Source organism: Psammomys obesus, unplaced genomic scaffold (genome assembly GCF_907164565.1).
Source record: "Psammomys obesus unplaced genomic scaffold, mPsaObe1.curated_primary_1811, whole genome shotgun sequence".
In the NCBI taxonomy this organism is placed as follows: domain Eukaryota; kingdom Metazoa; phylum Chordata; class Mammalia; order Rodentia; family Muridae; genus Psammomys; species Psammomys obesus.
The window spans coordinates 14115606-14134694 of NW_026596057.1; the positions used below are offsets into that span (position 1 = coordinate 14115606).

Consider the following 19089-nt stretch of genomic DNA (forward strand, 5'->3'; position numbering starts at 1 on the left):
CACACACACACACACACACACACACACACACACACACACACACACACGAGAGCGGAACAAAGAGGATTTCAGGACAAGATAGCCCCCAGGGACATGTACCCAGTTGTGTACTTACTCCAACTAGGGCCCACCTCTGAAAATTTCCATCACCTCTTGATTTGGCCATTGATTTATGAATCTAAAAACTAGATGATATACTGGTTAAGTCAGAACTCTCATGAACCATTATCTCTCAGTGATTGGATCCATCAGCTCCATCCGAAGGGGACTAAAGTCTTCACTGCATGAGCCTTTGGTGGGAACAGTTCATATCGAATCTATATCATCTGTCTGGAAAAATTCAAGTGTTAGCCTGTACCCCAGTGCTTTTTTTTCTTCAGTGCTTCCATTTCTCATGGCTATGTCTTTGTCTCAGTCTCACACACACACACACACATACACACACATGCGTGCACATACACACACACCTGGGAACTTTAAAAGCAACCAAATAGCCAAATCTGCTATCCTGTCTCAAAGTGATCCTTTTGATGCCCCTTAGAAAGAATATAAACAAATAACACATGATGCAACTTGAGCTGCCTCTTCAGAAGGCTGAGGACTTGCTCCTCTGCCAGCCTAGGGTAGGTATGAGGATGCGGTGGTCAGAGAGACTGGCCCCGAATGCCACCCAGAGGCTGATATTAGCCGCAGAACCTCTTTTATCCATCAGAGGTTCATCCTAATCCCCACTTCTCTGGCATATCCATCCATACTGCTACCAGGCTGGATTCTGGCATTGACCTAATGTCGCCCCTTCTGTTTGAAGGTATTTGTTCTTTGGGTTAACTCAGGGAAGTGAATGCCTTTCTCACTTGTCCTCACCTTAAATGAGATGGGTGCTCCCTTTATTTTTTATTAATTTATTTTTATTCCCTATGCATTGCTATTTCCCTGCATGTATGTGTGTATGAAGGTGTTGGATACTCTGGAACTGGAGTTGCAGACAGTTGTGAGTTGCCATGTTGGTACTGGGACTTGAACCCTGATCCTCTAGTAGAGCTGCCAGTGTTGTTAACAGCTGAGCTATCTCTCCAGCTAACTGGAATAAAGAGACATAATTTTCTCTGAGTTTTTAGAACAACCTATATCTTAGTTCTCTGGTTGAGAGTTAAATCATTTATGCCCAAGAAAACTGGGCCTCACTCTTGAGCTAAAGAGGGTCATTGCGTCTGCATTCTCCTGCACCCAGAACTCTAGTTCTCTGCTTCCCTTTTTGTTCCTGTTCTAAGAGGAAAATGCTGCTGTCTCCACGGGTCATGACTTGCCGTGGATCAGGGCTTGGGTTTGGTGGGTTCTAATCACCAGTCTTTTAGGGAACCAGTAAGACCATCTTCAGTAAGCCTGGGTCCTACCCAGAACACGGAGACAGCTGGTCCGAGAGCACCCCCACCATTTCTCCCCAGCCTGCCTCCTGCTTACTCCTGATCCTAAAAGGGACAGAAAGAAAAATAGAAAACAATGAAACCCAAGGTGGGTCAGCTGAAAGAGCACAGTTAGGTAAAAGGAGTAGCATCCTCTGGACTTAAGGGTTTGGTCTCCTCTGTTGGTGGGCTGGCAGAGGGAGGCCACAGGGTTACAGGCGACATTCTACACTGGAAGTGCTGCACCACTGGGAGACTTACCTCATGTCTACTGCCTATGGAGAGAAAGTGACCCCATTTATCTCTTGCAGGCTGAAGGAGATCAATGAATTCTTTGTAAGAAATAACACAGAGTACCTGGCCCTGATCTTTGAAAGAAAAGATTCCTACGTGGGTAGAGAGGTGAGCTGCCCTACCTCCTCTGAGTCTCAGAAGAGACCTCGGGAAAGAGCCCTGTTCAGACCAACGCAGGCATCTGGTCCTGGATATTTATTAGGCAGGCACTGCCTGACCTCTGGTAGGATACATGGGTGTAGGGGTACCTTTCCACCCTAAAGCATTGGAATCTGTTCTCACATCTCTCTCTGAAACGAAAAAGTAACACCTGCTATTTGCTGAGTCCGGGACTAGATACCAACACGTTGCCGCTGATTCCTAAACTTAAGACAGTGGGATAAAACGTCTAGGATCACACAGCTCACAATGTAGAACAGAGCTGTCTGACATGCCAATAAAACCTGTGGTGTTTCTTTACCGCCCTAACTGCATAGAATTGGGGTTTTAAAAAGAGTGAGGGAAGCAGGCGCATGAAAAATAACATGGATTACCCTCATGAGGAAACTGGGTCCCTGATCAGTGCAGGCTGCATTTATCCATCATCTCAAGGAATGTCTTTGGTCAAGTTGCCCAACTTTTTCTGAGCCTTATTTCCTAGCTATTGAATAGAAATGGTTATGTTTATTCATATTAGAATATTCATTAAGGCAACTTATATAAAGAGCTTGGATTAGTGGCCAGCAGTCAGTAGGTGCTTTGTGAAGATCCACCTGTTTACTTGCTGTAGAGAAAAACCACTATGCTGCTGGCTTACGGGCTTGCTACAGGTGACTGGGAGCTTTTCATGGTGTAAGGTGGATGTGCCCATGCTTGTTATCTGTTCCAAGGTTAAACACAGATGACTGACAGATACTAATTAGAATCAGCTTTTCTCCCCTCACCTCACACAACATGATTCAGTTCTACACCTCAATTCCTCAGCTACAGAACAGGATTTGATTTACTGAAACTGACTTTGTCTTAGTCACTGTTCTATTGTTGTGAAGTGACACCGTGGCCACAGCAACTTTTATATTTAAAAAAAGGCATTTAATTTGGGCTTGCTTACAGTTTAGAGGTTTAATCCATGGTCATCATGGCAGGGAGCACGGCACCATGCAGGCAGACATGGTGCTGGAGAAGTAGCTAAGAGTTCTACATCCAGATCCACAGGTAGCAGGAAGAGAGAACCTTTGGGCCTGGCGTGGACTTTGGAAACCCCAAATCCCACCCCCAGTGACACACTTCCTCCAACAAGGCCACACCTCCTAATTCTTTCAAATAGTGCCACTCCCTAAACATTTAGGAATCTTATGGGGCCATTTTTATTCAAACCACAACATTCCATTCCCTGTCCCCTATAGGCCTGTAGCCATATCATAAGGCAAAATGCATTTAGTTCAACTTCAAAAGTCCCCCTAGTTTTCACAGTTTAAAAGTTTGCACTGTTTAAAAGTGTAAAGTATCTTTTGAGACTGATGGCAACCTCTTACCAGTAACCTCCTGTGAAATCAAAATAAAAAAGCAAATCACATACTTCTAATATACAATGGCACAGGATATACATGTTCAGTCCATTCCAAAAGAGAGGAAAGGGAACATAGTGAGGAAATACTGGATCAAAGCAAGACCAAAAATCCTCTGGGCAGACTCCAAACTCTGCATCTCCATGTCTGATGCCAAAGTGCTCCTCAGATCTCCAGCTCCTTTCACCTGTGTTGTCTGCAACACACTTCTGTCTCTGGGGCTGGTTCTACACCCTGTTAGCATGTCTCTTTGGCGGGTATCCCATGACTCTGGCGTCTCCAACATCTTGGGGTCTCCAGTGAAATCCAGGCTTCACCTTCACAGTTTCACACCTTGGCCACTCTGGGCCTCCACACAGGGATACCCCTGACATACTAGCCTCAGTGGCTTCCGTAGCTATAAAGTGAGAGTCTACAACCCATTTCTTGTATCCTTGACGCTAAATTCAGAACCAGAAGCTGCCAAGTTCTGCTGCTTGATGGGACTGGAAATTGGCCCCCTCATCCAAGTACATCTGTATCCGCTTTTTTCAATGGTTTCTTTCAGTGTTTAAGCTTCTCTTTAATTCCTTTCCACAGTTGGAAGTTTAGTTGTGTGGGGTCTTGCTCTGAAGTCCCTACTTCCTTTATTCCGTTTAGCACCAGGGTTTTTTGTTGTTTTTTTTTTAATCTCTTTGAGCACCAGACTTAGCTCTATTTCACTCCCAGTTAGCTCTGTTTCACTCCCTGGTGCGTCTTTTCTCCTCCTAGTGTACATTTTTCCCCCCTCAGCTTGCTCCTTTTCATTGTAGATCTTCATAAGAGTGACTGCAAATAGAATCAATACTAGGCTGTCTTGAAATCACCTCTAGCGATGCCATTAATCTTAAACGCTTCAATTTAGTCTCAGACAGATTTTTGGACAAGGGCAGAAAGCAGACATTCTTCACCAAAATATTGTAAGAACAGTCTCTAGGCCACTTACTAATATTTTATAATATTTCTATAACAGTAATAAATGAACCCGCTTGAGCTGGGCCGTCTACACTGCTCTCAGCACCATTGTCTTACACACGCCTACTAGTATGGCCACCAAGCCACACTTAGTGTTCAGCTGTTTTCCTAATCCAGAGTCCTTAAGTCCACACTCTGCTGCCAGGCAGCACGGTAGGGTCTGTCACAGCAATGCCCTGTTCCCTCATACCAAATCTTACCACCACAGTCCTCGAACTCATGACTCTCTTGCCTCCACTTTCCAAGCGTTGAGATTACAGGTATGGACCATATATGTGTGTGTGTATGTGTGTATATATATATATACATATATATATATATATACACACATACACACCCACATATAAAAGTAAAGGGGGCTAGAGAGATGGCTTAACAATTAAGAGCACTGGCTGCTCTTCCGGAAGTCCTAAGCTCAGTTCTCAGCACCCACAGTGGTAACTCACAGCCATCTCTAACGGGACCTGGTGTCCTCTTCTGGCATGCAGGCACATGTGCAGACAGAGCACGCATACCTTAAAAATATAAATAAATAAATAGATAAATAAAAATTTAAGGAATAAAAAAGAAACCACACTTTACCATCAGACAGAGTGTGTGGTCTGTACAGTTAAGAGGCCCCTTGTCTCGGGTGGTATTTGGTAGCTGGAACCTGCGGATTGCATGAACTTTATCGCAGCGGTCTGCTCTACAAGGCTTCAAGTCTAGATAGAATACAGCAGCTACCTGGTACGTACCCAGCAGCAGGCCAGCACTCAGGCCCTGCCAACCCCCTGGGTAAGCCCTTCCACACCTACTGTCTCTACAGGTAACTCTGGACCTCTCCCAGTACCGCACTGTGGCAGTGCGCAGGGTCTTGAATACAGAGAGCGACGTGGTGAGCAAGTTTGGTGTCACTGACTTTCCATCTTGCTACCTGCTGTTTCGGAATGGCTCTGTCTCCCGAGTGCCTGTGTGAGTGTGATGTCTCTCTATCTTCTCCTCCCTGTCCATTTAGTCTTCCTGCCTAGAGAGGTCACTAGGAAGAACAGCCAAGGAGGAGAAGCGGATGTCTGGTCCTCTGTGTGAGATGAGACCTCCAACCTTGGCACTCAGGGTTCCTGCCTCAGGCCTGAATACTTTTAGCCCGTCCCACACCATGCCCTGACCGTGTTACCCACCCGTGGCCACTGAGGAGTGCATTGACAGGGTGCAGGCCTGGCAAGGGCTCAGGCATGCCAGACCTTCCCTCCCTTTGCTTTTCTAATTGCAGAAAAGTTCATTAGGAACCAGACAATAGTCTATTCCACAATGTCAGGAGAAAACAATGAAGCTAGCCTCAGCTGCTCTGTCAGCCTCCTGCTGCTGAATGGCCTGTTAAATGGCACCAGATGGTGCCTAGATGCCCTCCCTAGGCAGATGATTGATGTCAGCCTGGCCCTGCAAGCAGAAATTTGAAGGGCCAAGGAGATCAAGGCTATCCCAGGTACCCAGAAATCTGCTTCTTCGGACCCTAGTGCCACCCTACACTGAGGGTTTGCTAGGCCCTTTCCCTGACCTAGATCACCAGGTGCCCCTGAGGCAGGCCTGTCAGAGTCAAGAAGCATGATGTTCACAAGGGGACTGAGAGTCTGAATCCTGGGCAGGCCCAGAAAGTGCCAGTCCTAGAGGAAGGAAGAGGCATTGTTTCCTCACTTGGAATTGGTGGAGGAGAAAATTGTTTGTGACGATGCTGCTCCTGAACCATCTGCTCATTGATAGATATTGAGCCTGGATGGCAGAGCAAGGAAACCATGTTTCCTGATGCTGGCTCCCATGAGACATCCTGTCACTGATGCTTATCTTGGCCAGATCTTTTTGAGGAGATATTTCCTGTCCTTAAGACTCCTGTATTAGGAAAGAGAAATCAGGAGGATTTGGACAAACCTGCTTCTCGGTTGTTACTATTTTTAAAATCACACATCAAACTCTTTGACCCCTTTGTGATGTCTTAGAACAAGCCTGTGGGAGGGTGGCTGCCTTGACATCAGTCAAACCCAGCCATTCCTGTCATGGGCTGAAGTTGATGGGTTTTTTTTTTTTGTTGTTGTTTTGCTTTTTGTTTGTCTTTGTGATGCTTGGAACCCAACCCAGGACTTGCACTATTAGCTAGGAGCTCTTCTACTGAACTGCGCTCCCAGCTCTCCACAGCATGGACGCTATTCACATGGGGGCCTGCCTGCCTCAACCTGGAGCCACAGGGCTTGCTGAGCGACTCTCAGGCCCAGTTGCACTTCCAGATAGGGGTTCTGTACATGGCTGATGTAAAAGGCGGGGGAGGGGGACCTGTAGCATATACAGTGAGTGAAAATTACAACGAGGCCTTGAAAGCAAAAGACAAGATGGGACCAAGTTTAGATGTTCCTTGCTCAGCCTTTCTGTTGGAGGAGCCACCTTATTCCCTCTCCTGATATTGGTCAGCTGTGTGATTTTTCCTTTATTGCTTCTCTATGCTCTCCTCCCAGGATGGTAGAGTCCAGGCCTTTCTATACAGCCTACCTGCAGGGCCTGTCGGGACTGCCCAGGGAGGCTCCCCCAACCACAGCCGCACCAGTGACTACTAAGGAAATAGCACCCACAGTGTGGAAGTTTGCAGACCGGTAAGGACACCAGGATATCCCCGTACATCCCTTCTCCCACCTCTTCTTTGATCACAGGCCACGCCCCTTCACTGCCTTACTCACTCCTGTTCCTGTTGTGGGGACACCCTACCTCTGTCCCTTCATGGCTGGCCTTGGTTTTGTTTTGTTTGGTTGTCTTTGTGCTGCTGGGAACCCAACCCTGGGCTTGAACATGCTGGGCAGAAACTCTACCATTGAACTGTGTTCCCAGATGAGTAACACATTGCTACATGCTAGTCTTTGGGGATCCCTGACTGCTGACCATGCTTAAGAATCTTGATGCAGCCTCTTACCAAGGACCGCAGTGCCAGGACCCCAGAGCCACATGTGGGTTTACCGAACAGCATTACACGTTATAATGAATGCTATCCTTCTATTATAAAGTTAAGCACACTGCATAAGCTTAACTTTACTCGAAAGCAAGTAGAAGCTAGGCATGGGGCTTCACACTTATATGCCAGTACTTCGGAGGCCATGGCAACGAGACTGTGACTGTCAGGCCAGTCTCAACTATGTAGAGTGAGCACAAGAGTGAGAATGAGAAAAAGGAGAGGGAGAGAGGGAAGATGACAAGTAGAATCTGTGTGGAGGATGACTGGGGAGGTTCCGCACTAACTTACATCCTGAGCACTTGCTTCTTCAGTGCCAAGCATATGCTAGGCACTGTTGGCCCAGTTCTGTCTAGTGGGGTATGAGACCTGAGGTCTGGCATCTGTGTGCATGTCGGCTCTGAAAGAAAAGACAAACTGCTGCCCATTCTACCCGCTGCGATCCCAGTTCTCCAGCCTTAGTGAGTACCCGAACCCTTAGTCTTTCACCCACACAGAGGGTCAGCTTTTCTAGAGCTGTGTGTGTGTGTGTGTGTGTGTGTGTGTGTGTGTGTGTGTGTGTGTGCGCGTGCACTGTCCGTCTATTTTTCTGCCCCTAGGGATTTTTGCTTAGAGCAGAATGAAGCTCAGCACCTTTGCAAAAGGGTAATGCAGGCTGCACTAGCTTCTATAGTTGCCTTTGCTGACCCCCCAGGATGGATGCAGTCCCTACTTATAGACTTTAGTCCTTCAAAGCATCCCTTATGGGAAGCCACCCAACCTCATCTGGATGCCGTTGTCAGGGATTCACTGCTTTTTCAGGTAGTCCTTGTCATTATGCATGCTTTTAAGTGTGAGAGAACTGCTCGTTATTTGAGGCTCCTGGGCTTTGCTCTTGCAGTAAACATCCTGATACTGTGTGTGGAAATGGAGCTGTAGACCTTTTGCCCAGTACCTAGCCTCATGCTATAGTGGCAAAGATGTCTGACCAGGCACAGTGCTAGCTCAGACAGATCGTCTGTAAGTGGGGGATGCCCAGAGAACTAGGAGAAAGGTCCAAAGAGGATCTTATATCCTAGCACAGGGGACTTCCTGGGTGGAAGTACAGCGGAAAGAGTTTTAATAAATCAAGTGAGATGGAGAGAAACTCACGAGATGACACTGAGTACCTAGGACAGGGTCAGTGGGTTAAGTACTTGCAAGGATGAGCCTGGAGTTCAGATCACTAGCACCATGTGAAAGCTGCATGTCGCAGTGCACCTGTAACCCAGGGTTGAGGTGTGTTGACAGGCAGATCTCAGGGGCCCGTAGCCAGCCAGCTAACCGAAATGGTGAGCCCCAAGTTGAGTGAAGAGACCCTGTTTCCAAACACGAAGTAGAGAAGCAATAGAGGAAGACGTCTCACTGCCAGCCTTTGGTCTCCACATACAGCCGCACAGATGCACACACATGCCTCTGTGTGCACATGCAGAGACCATACCTGCAAGCATGTACACACAGGTGTCATCAGCCGTGTTTGTCGTTCACATTATTCAGATTACTGTAAGAGCTGTGCCAAGCTCTGTGCTTGCCGCCTTCCACATCACCTCATTCAGTCATGAAGCCACTTCTTTTTAAAATGTATTTTATTTTTATTATTTATACACGTGTGCATGTCATGGCCAGCGGAGGTCATCAGATACCTTGGAGCTGGAGTTACAGGTCATGAACCACATGGTGTGGGTGCTGGGAACTGAACTAAGGTCCTCTAAAGAACAGCAAGTGCTCTTAACTGCTAAGCTGTCTCTCCAGCCCAGTGAGGACGCTTCTTGAGGCAGAACATCGGAATGGTGAGGTAAACTGAGGCTAGTGGGCACCACAGTGGAGATTTCTCCTGAGAGTGACATGTAAGTAGTGACTGCTCATTTCGCCACTTGGCCTTGTTGGCTCCTCACCTGCAGGAGGCAGAATGATTGCTTAATTTTACAAGTGAAGTAGCCCAGGAAATAGGAGTTGCCCGAGCTCCTAACTCTAGCTCACCATCATGCTGTGGCCAGAACCCAGGTCTCGGGGCAGAGGTCAAGAAGTGGTGAACATCCAGTGATGTTGCCAGCAGTACCTGGGCTGCCCCCATGGAAGCATGGTGGACATGGGATGGTACAGCTGGCTGCAGAGCTCCAAAACCCGACAGGGTCTCGAAGCTGTATGCATATGAACCCTGGAAGAAAGAGAAAATGTGTTTCCTCTCCTGTGTCTCCACCATCCCAGCCCCTATCCTTGGTGGGTAGCTAAACTCCTGGCTTTTCACTGCAACAGAGAGAGCCTCATGGATATGTACCACTGTTCTGCCCATCCGACCGATGGGTCTTTGCTCAGAACAGAATGAGCCTGATCAAAAGGGGCTGACTCTGGACCTGGAGAGACAGCCCTGCCTGCCTGCACTGAGCTGGTCTGTCTTAGCAACCTACCTCTAAGCAATGTGCTATCGCTGTTATACAGATAAGGGGCTGAGGCCTGGAAACGCTCTTCACCCACAGCAGTCAGCAGATCGCTGCCAGAGCCAAGTGCACACTGCATTATTGGTGACATCAGGAATGCCCCCTCCCTCCATTCCTTTAGCACTTGCTCTGAGGTTAATGCCCCTTTTCTTTCCACTTCCTCTCGATCCTCAGCTCCAAGATCTACATGGCCGACCTGGAGTCCGCACTGCACTACATCTTTCGTGTAGAAGTGGGAAAGTTCTCAGTTCTGGAGGGACAGCGCCTGGTGGCCCTGAAAAAGCTTGTGGCAGTCTTGGCCAAGGTGAGCAGGGCCCCAGCTTCCTTTGTCTCTGTAGTTCCATGTGTAGGTAGTATTCATATCTGGAAGCCATATCTGACTGAATGCCTAGGCCCATAGCTGTCTAGCTCCCCCATAGGCTTCTACCCTCCCCTCATAGCCATACCAGCCCCACATTGCCAAGGCCACCCACCCTGTAGAGTTGAGGGGTGAGAGACACTGGGCCAGACATCCTAGTACCTGGGAATATGCTCAGCCATTCAGTGCCTGCTTACCTGAGTTCTCCACCCCACTCAAGCCTCACACTGTGGCTTCTCACTCCCTGCCATGGGGATATGGGACAATAGACCACCAAGTGAAGAGGGACGCTTTCTGCCCTGCAGTCTTTCTTCTCAGTATAATCCAGATCCCTAGCATCAGCCCTGCCCCATGCTCCCCACTAGCTTTTGGAAAGGTGGCGGCTTCTCAGAGTAATGTCTGACAAGCATTTAGTTTTTTGCCTGCTTTGCAAAGGGGTATTGCTACCATTTAAGAGGCCCAGGGGCCCAAGTAACTTGCCTTACAATAGCCAGGAGGACCAGACGCAGGGCCTGAGGCATTCCTACATTGAGTTGCCTTTCCCTGGCCTCCCTACTCTGGCTTCCAATCCACAGCCAGCCCTGCCCTGCGTTGCTGCTGAGTCAGGGCTCCTATCCCCTGGGTCTACCTGCTGACTCAGCCTCCCTCAGTCCCAGCTGATCTCAGCCCGCCCATCCCAGCAGGTCTGGGGGAACCTCCAGATATCTCTCTGTCCCACCCATTCTGGCACCATCCCGACACTCTTGGTTTGGTGACTTGTGTGTCTGTAAAGCTGAGAAGGCCACTTAAGGAATATTGCAGGCAAGGCGGAGCTATTTGCATGACAGAGACCTTGCTTCTGAGGCCTGTAGCCTGTACCCTACAGTACTGAGGCCTGGGGCAGACACTGTGAAGGTTTAGAGGGAACACGTCTAGAGCAGTCCTCTGGACTGTTTTGTTGTTTTGTTTTAACCCCTGCAGTGAGGGAATGCTCCCATGTGCTCCCCCACTCTGCACACTTTGATTAGGATATCCCAAGCCCAGGTCAGTCTACTCCAAAGGAGTCCTCCAAAGCAGTGGTTTCACCATGCTGCTTGTATCTGTTTTCAGCTGTAAGCAAGCTGGTGTTTACTTTGGGCTCCAGTAAGGCTATATACAGCTGATATGAGAGGAGACCCAACACACCCAGGTTAGATAGAGGCCTGAACAGCACACTGTCAGTGGGACACTCAGCCAGACCCTTGGCAAGAGCAGGAGGTGAGTATGGGAGGAAGGGGCCCTTCAGCTAGAAGCCAGCTCTCTCAGAGAAGGCAGGGTGGCACTGAAGCAGAGGACTGAGAGAAGCCAAGTGTGTGGCTATTCCACAGGGGAGCGGGGTGACCTGGGACACAAGAGGAGAGGCCCTGTTTGACCTTTGCCCACATGACTGAGGTGTTCTGTCTATTTCATTGGGGAGCTGCTTTCTACCCTGAAGAAGAAGAATCATAGCTACTCCCATTCCTAGAGCCCTGGCAGGCTGACAGACTGTCCAGTGCACCGTGTGTTTTCCATTGTTAAACCCTGTGGCTGATACTCGTTTTAGAGCTACATCATTTTAGAGATGAAGAAATGACAGCCTGGAGAGGGGAAGCACCTTGTGGAAGGTGGAATTCACACCCACAACTCATTTGGCTTCCTCCCTTTCCTATCACAAGGAGTGCTCAGGAGAGCCTAGAGTGAAGAGGGCTCCTCTGTCAGCCTGCCTTATCAGATGTGAGCAGCTCCCAGGGATGGCCACTGGGTGGCATGTGCTCACCAAAGTTTCCCTGCTCTCTGCTGTCCAGAGCCTTTAATTCATTGGTCCTTCTGACACATGGCCTTAGAAGGCGGAAAGACTGTGCCAAGTCAGGATGGCAGGCGGAGGTCGGTGAGAACTGCTGACTTTCAGCTGTAAATCTGTGTGTGGGCCCTGGGAAGAAGCAGAAGTCTTCCCAGCCATTTTTCACTGTGCGGCATGGCCAGCCCCTAAGGTTTGGTGGGGGTGGCTCCTATCTTCTCAGAACACTGGATCTGGTAGCAGGTTTCTCTGGAACCATTCTCATCTCCGGGAGACTTCTCTCAGATGGTTTTCTTCTTTCTGCTCTCGGCATATTTCTCAGAGTCATTGTCTTCTTTACCTACCTTTCCTCTTTTATCCGCCCTGCTTCACTGCTGCCTCCTCCTTTGTCCCCCTCCCCACCCCATGTGCATTTGTACATGCACACATATGCACACACACACACACACACACACACACACACACACACATTCCCTCCTCCCTTGAGTCCTTGTGGTTTTAAAGTGCTGATACTAATCAGATTTGAGTTGACTTATTGTCAAAGTAGCTTTTCATGTTCCTCTGAAGCTCTTGGGAGTTAACATCAAGATTTGGATCTTGGCCCTGAGCCCTGGGCTGGCCTGTCTGCATTGGCAGCCCATGGGCTAAATGAAAGGTCTTTTGCCAGCCTCGCCTATTACCAATGACCGTTTCTCCTCAGTTTGGTTCTTGTCTTTTCAGTAGAAAGAACTGAGCCAAGAAATACAGACAGCTAAAAACAGCTTACTTAGCAAAAGCCAAGAAGAGAATATACTCAGACAGCTTTGAGTGGGTGTTGCAAAGGGAGGCGGGTAGAAACCCTCTGGGTCCTGTTTTGGGGATTGAAAGACTTTTTATGGTTCCTCCCTCTGGTGATGCCATTGTAAAGTCCCTTCCCTTGAGCACTATCTTCCTTTCATCTCACCACTGAGAATGGCTCAAGATGTCCCTGCAGTTTTTCCTTCCTTGCGCTTATCAGGATGTTTGTCCTGAGGAAAGTGCCCTGGTATCCCATTTTCTGAAGAACCCAACAATGCTCCAAGGATGCTGGGATATAAGAGGGGGATTCTGAGCATCAGAAAAAGCTGCCAAGATGCAGCTGAAGTTTTCCTCAGTTACCCCCTGTTTACCCCCTTGCCTACCCCATATAAGCCCAGCTGGTCAGTCAGTTGCTGCATCAGAAGACTACGTGAAATGAAGGCTTGTGCCAGTGTTCATAGCAGTCCTGGGGAGTGGTGAGCTGTGTGGACCCTCCTCTGAGCAGCTGCATGTGGATAGGTCAGCATTATAGCCTGAGCCTTGACAGGAGAGACCCACAGGGCCTGTGCTGCATAGAGTCTAGCCATAGAGGGAAGCCCTCTGCCCAAAACAGAGTATGTGAATTCACATTTGTGCCTGTTGGTTTTGGAACATTCTAGTAAACGTGCACTGGCCCATTTCTACACAGTCTCCTCCTCGTTGTGAGACAATCAAAGCCTGTAGAATTGTTTTTTACTTTTCGATTGCCACTGTTCCCACCCACAGTACTTCCCTGGGCAGCCTTTGGTCCAGAACTTCTTGCACTCTATAAACGACTGGCTTCAGAAGCAGCAGAAGAAGAAGATCCCCTATAGTTTCTTCAAAGCTGCTCTGGACAGCAGGAAGGAGGTGAGTCTAGAAGGCAAGCAAAGGTCTTACTAATGCCCTTCACATTTCTGGCACTGGAAAGACATAAAACTGTGATCTCTAACAACATTGTTCAGCAGTGTGCATGAAGTCATTCTATATATCACTAATAAGCTGCTCTTCATTGAGTTCTATGGAGTATCTCTTTGAATCCTCAGGCCTCAGAACTCACACTTAGCAGATGAAGAAACCAAGTTTAAGAGGTTATGTAACTTTCCTAGTCTAAGGCTCCAGCGTACCTGTAAATGATTGTAACTAAAAACAATAAGGTATGAGGCAGTGGAGTCCTATTTTTTTTAATTTATTTTTTATTTATTACAATTAATTCACTTTGTATCCCAGCTATAGCCTCCTCCATCGTTCCTTCCCAATCCCGCCTTCCCTCCCTCTTCTCCTCCCATGCCCCTTCCCAAGGAGTCCTATTTTTGAGATAGGGTCCTACTCTGTATCCAAGTCTACTGGCCTTGAAAATCACAGCAATCCTCTTACTACATCTTTTCAAATGAGAGAATTATAGGAATGAGTCACCACATTTATCTAAGACACCAGAGTTCTTGCCTGTTTCCAAGCAGCTTTCTCCAGATGGCCTACAGCAGGGTGCCTGTTCTTTCTGCTGTCTGCAAAAGCAAACTATACCCAAGAGACATGTAAAACCCTGTGGACATAGAAGGTGTCAGGGCTTGCGGGAACCTCAGTGATCAGCACAGCTATTTCAAAGATAGAGCTTGCTCTGTGCCGCAGTTTCTCAGACCTGCTGATCTTTTGGTGGGTGGGAATTTTACCCTTTGAGGTGACAGGCCAAGAAGAGGACCTCCTTTGCCACAGTGCTGTGTGCTCCTGGAGGCTTCTCTTGTCACCCCCTTCCAGCCTGTTCTTTTCTCTGCTTGTGCTCTCATGCTCACATGTATCCCTCTAGGGCTTCGTTCTTGCTGAGAAGGTGAACTGGGTTGGCTGCCAGGGCAGTGAGCCACATTTCCGGGGCTTCCCCTGCTCCCTATGGGTCCTCTTCCACTTCCTGACTGTGCAGGCACACCGGCACAGTGAAAACCACCCACAAGAACCAGGTGAGTCCAGGCCTGCTCACCTCACTGTGCTCCAGACTGTCCTGTCTGTTCTGTCCTCCATGGGGAGCCAGTTGAAATGACCCTGTATTACGGGGAAACTGATGAGGCAGATAGAAAAGGGATGTTTACAGGAATACAGTTCTGGAGCTGTTGAGAAGGGAGAGGTGGGCCAGTCATATTTGGGGGGCAGTTATACCCGGAGTGGGTGCAGAACAAATGAAGCTTGGAGTTAGAGCGTGCAGTTGTACAGGCACGAATGTGAGGCAGAGAGAGTCAGAAAGGGGAGAGTATATGCATGTGAGAGAGAGCTCTCTGTGAAGTCCTGGTGGAGGTAGAAAGGGTTGGAGGTGTACCGAAGAGGGAACATTTAGAAGCAACAGGAAGCAAGCCCTAAGGCATACAGACAGTATGGAAGGAGAAAAGGCATAGACAGTGTGGGCATGGAGTTGCCATTAGCAGAGTCTGGTTAAAGAAAAAGTGTGGGAGTCAGCGGACACCCTTGTTGGTACCAGCCTAGAAGAGGGAATCATAGTGAGAATACTGAGTGGAGACAAACTAGAAGGTATTCAGACAGAGGAGTGTCCCAGAGAGGCTAGCCCCACTAGAGAACAAGTGGATGGGAAGCCTGAAGCAGGTAGATGGAAGAGGATCGTGAGGGTTAGAATGAATGCACGGTCCCCGCCAGCTGTCTAGTCATGTCACGTAGAGCTGGAATGTCCCACAGAAGAGTGAAATGATGAGGACCTGAGAGGACGAAGAGGCACTGCAGTTGAGGAGTTCTGGAGGAAATGGGGCTTTCTTTGCACTGAGCCCTGCAAGGGGAGAAGTAGGCAAGAGAGCACCAGGCCTCTCATTACAAGGTCTGGAATGTAAGGCCCTCATGCAGGGTGACCACGGCAGAGGGGAGGAGGGTAGGGCAGCCTGTGGGAAACCACGATAGGAACAGCAGAGGCTGGCAACATGAAGGGCCTTTGTGTGGTGTCTCCCTTCCCCGGCAGCTGATGGCCAGGAGGTCCTTCAGGCCATGCGGAGCTATGTCCGGTACTTCTTTGGCTGTCGTGACTGTGCTGACCATTTTGAGCAGATGGCGGCCACCTCCATGCACAAGGTGGGAAGTCCCAGTAGTGCAGTCCTCTGGCTCTGGACTAGCCACAACAGGGTTAACGCTCGCCTCTCAGGTAAGGAGCGGCCACTTCCAAGGCCGGAGTTTGGCGGTGGGGGCATACTGATTGTTTCTTCAGTGACACCCTAGCGTCTCACACAGATCTGTTATCCCTGTTAACCAGTCCAATACCATTAGCCCTGTGTGTAGAGGAAACAGACTGGGACACTGTGCGACCCCAGTGTTGGCTGACAGTGTCCTTCCCCTGCTGCTACCAGGACCCCTCTCTAGCTTGGTAGAGTCTCTCCTGCCTCCCATGCTCTGCTTTCTGGCTATTAGCCTCTTGCTTGGACTAATAGGGAGGAGAGGGCAGGTTTTCCTCACCCAGAGACAGTTCTCGTCAGAAAGTGGCCTGGGGGATGGGGAGCTTGTCTTTCTAGTCACCCCTGCCCATGGGAGCATGGTGGGTCCTACACACAGAGCCTGAGAGGGGAGCCTTCTGTAGCCTAGACACCACACCTGGGGAGCAAGGAGTGCCTCCCTGACAGCACCTCCCGCCCCCAGGGCAGGAGCTGGATGGAGCCAGTTAAGTGCCACCAAATGTTCCAGTAGCTGTGTCACACTGTAGGCCAGAACTGTGCCAATTTGTCCAGGGGTTGTTTGGGTTTAGGGTGGTGCTTGGAATTGAACCTAGAGCCTACTTCATGCTAGGCAAACCCTCTACCACTGAGCTATCTCACCACATTCTCCTGTGCCTTCTTACTTTGAGACAGAGGCCCAGACTGGCCCTAAACAAGCAATCCTTCTTCCTCATCCTCCTGAGTAGCAGGGATTATAGACCTGTACCACCTGGCCTGCCTACATGCTCTATTTGTTTTGGTTTTGGTTTTGCTTCTGTGCTTTTATCTGCATCTCTCATCTCCTATCCTTTTAAAGTCTTAGTGAGCCTCTTTTTGCAGATGATAGAGCTAGTGTTCTCAACAAAAGAAACCTGAGCTCCAAGGCAGACCAGAGGTGACAACCAAACCGTATGCACTTTCCTCCCCAGGTGCTCTGAGTGAGGACCCCCACTTCCCCAAGGTTCAGTGGCCACCGCGTGAGCTCTGTTCTGCCTGCCATAACGAACTCAACAGCCAGGTGCCTGTGTGGGACCAAGGTGCCACCTTCAACTTTCTCAAGGCTCACTTCTCCCCAGCAAACATCATCGTAGACCCTCCTGCAGCTGGACCCGCAGCCCAGAGTGGTGCCCAGAACCCAGAAGCCAAACCAGAGCTGGTAATGGATGCAGCAGAGCTAGAGACCAGAAACTTAGTGCTGGGCCATGAGTGGGCTGCTTCTGCAGAGCCCCCAGGAGCCACTGCCCTAGCCGGTCCCTCTGAGAATCCTGGAGCAATTGACCCCCAGGAACTACACACAGGCCTCAGAATGAGTGGAGCGCCACCAGGGCAGGGCCCTCCTGCCCATGTGCAGGAGCTTCCAGGGGCTGTGCAGAATAATGCCCAGGGGCAGCAACACTTGAGCGAGAGAGACACTGAGGCCTTACTGCTGCCCGAGGTGAACCACCTCCAAGGCTCTTTAGAGCTAAGGCGAGGGGGCCGCAGCCCCAAGCAGCTAGCCAGCATACTTGAAGGGGAGCCAGAGGCCCTAGATAGACAGGGCCAAGGCCAGTGGCTGCAGGTTCTGGGCGGAGACTTTTCCCACCTGGACATTAGTCTCTGTGTGGGGCTCTACTCTGTGTCCTTCATGGGCTTACTGGCCATGTACACCTACTTCCGGGCCAGGATGCAGATCCTGAAGGGCCATGCCAGTCACCCCACAGCCTGAACTGCCCAGGGAGAGGACAGAAAAAGGAGCTGCTGTCCATACGGCTTTTTTGGCCCACTGGCCCCTTGCTTCCCCTCTATCCCTTGTTCCATTGTCTAGCCTAGGAGAGTAGCGAGTCCAAGAAGGCGAGTTGTCGCAGTGAACCTCTTGAGTCTGCTGTGAAGAGGGATTCCAATAGACAGAACAAAAACACAGTGCCCGTCTCATCTGGGCAACATGGGCTAGGGGCAGCCTAAGGCAGGGTGCTTGGGGGGGGGGGGGGTTCTAGAAGGTTCAGGCCTGGCTTCAGCACCAAATTCCTGTTTTTCAGCTTATGTGAAATCCTGCCCCATTCCTGCTGAAGTCTCAATGTCTCCTGCTTGGTCTTGGCCTTAAGTTGAGGCAAACAAGTCCAGACTTTCCAAGGTTTCTCATCCAGAGGAGAGTATCCTGGGCGGGTAGGCTGCAGTGCACCTCACTGCACTCTGAGGCTCTGTCTGCTCCCCTCCCTCTCGACTTGAAGAGAAAGAAGCATCACTTGTGGCCTTCTCTGGCCTACCCAGCTTCAGAGCCTCAGACCTGGGTGAGGTTTGGCTACAGGAATCAGCCTGAGAGCTTCAGGAAATGATTCTGGTCTCCCAGGTTCAAACTAGGATTTCTGCTGCATTAGTGTAGTGTGAGCTTGCTGGGATGACGGTTGCTGGGCGGTGGGGTACAATGCTTGCTTGGTGGCAAGGGCCAGGGGTTGGGTTGATGCTGCAGTCCGTAGTGCCTTAGCTCTGGGCAAGCTGTGAGAGGGCAAACTCCTCCCCTCTCAGAACTGGGGACCTTGTCTTTTGTTTTGGCCTCTAAAATCAATGCTAGCTGTTGGTGTGGAAGGTGCTGGGTTGAGAGCCGTGAGGAGAGTGTTTTCTCTCTCCTGGTTCCACTGCGAGCAGGTAGAGTTGGAGAGACTGGTACACATGCCTCCTTCCCACTCTGCTCCTCCTGCTTGGGAGGGGTGTGGAATAAAATTATTTTTGTTAAGTCACACATGGTGTGTTTGCCTTGATCCTTGGAGAAGTATCGTCCGGGTCTGTAGCACTTGGCACAGCGTCCAGCCTCACTCCATATCCAGCAGCAAGACCTCTCCTGGGTATGGAGCAGGCGCTCACCTCACTCCCCACGGAGCACCTGAGTCTCTGCATGCCCTGGGGACAGGCCTTGGATGGCCCTGCCACCTCCTGCTGTCCACCCTCCCTGAGACCTGCCTGGGTGTCAGAGAAGCTGTCTGCAGCTGCCGCCTTTCAGCTCTCCCTCCAGGACTGTCAGGCTTGTTTGTCCAGCCAGCCTGGATCGGCTGCTCCGCCAGGAGGAGTCAGCCTGGATTAGAGTTTGCCCCTAATCCAGCATGCTGGGTTTTACAGGGATCAGAGCAGCTGATAATGAACCTCATTAGGGGGGGGGGAGCAGAAGCCTCAATCGGATTTGGGGTTTTCTGTGGCATCTTCACTTGGCTCAGATGGCCTCAGCGCTGGGTGCAGCAGGTGGAATGCCAAGGACACCTCCTGTGCTGGGGCAGCTGGGGTGGGGGAGGGTACAGCTGGAGCGGCATTTGACCTCTTTAGCAGCCCGGCTCCTAGG

The 19089-nt window shown here is 49.9% G+C and overlaps 1 protein-coding gene across 2 annotated transcripts in view; it reads left to right on the forward strand.

Moving 5' to 3' along the window:
- The window catches only part of Qsox1 (quiescin sulfhydryl oxidase 1), a 37132-nt gene extending 18636 nt beyond the window's left edge, over positions 1–18496 (forward strand). The window contains exons 5-13 of one of the 2 annotated variants that reach the window (XM_055624431.1): positions 1715–1805; positions 5046–5191; positions 6721–6855; positions 9836–9965; positions 13357–13479; positions 14414–14561; positions 15560–15739; positions 16712–16938; positions 17798–18496. In XM_055624431.1, the coding sequence (XP_055480406.1) occupies positions 1715–1805; positions 5046–5191; positions 6721–6855; positions 9836–9965; positions 13357–13479; positions 14414–14561; positions 15560–15739; positions 16712–16938; positions 17798–17806 (1189 nt within the window). In that variant the 3' untranslated portion in view covers positions 17807–18496. Of the gene's footprint in view, positions 1–1714; positions 1806–5045; positions 5192–6720; positions 6856–9835; positions 9966–13356; positions 13480–14413; positions 14562–15559; positions 15740–16711; positions 17741–17797 lie in introns of those variants that run through there. The other variant, XM_055624430.1, reaches the window with a different exon arrangement.
- Positions 18497–19089: the final 593 nt, after the last annotated feature.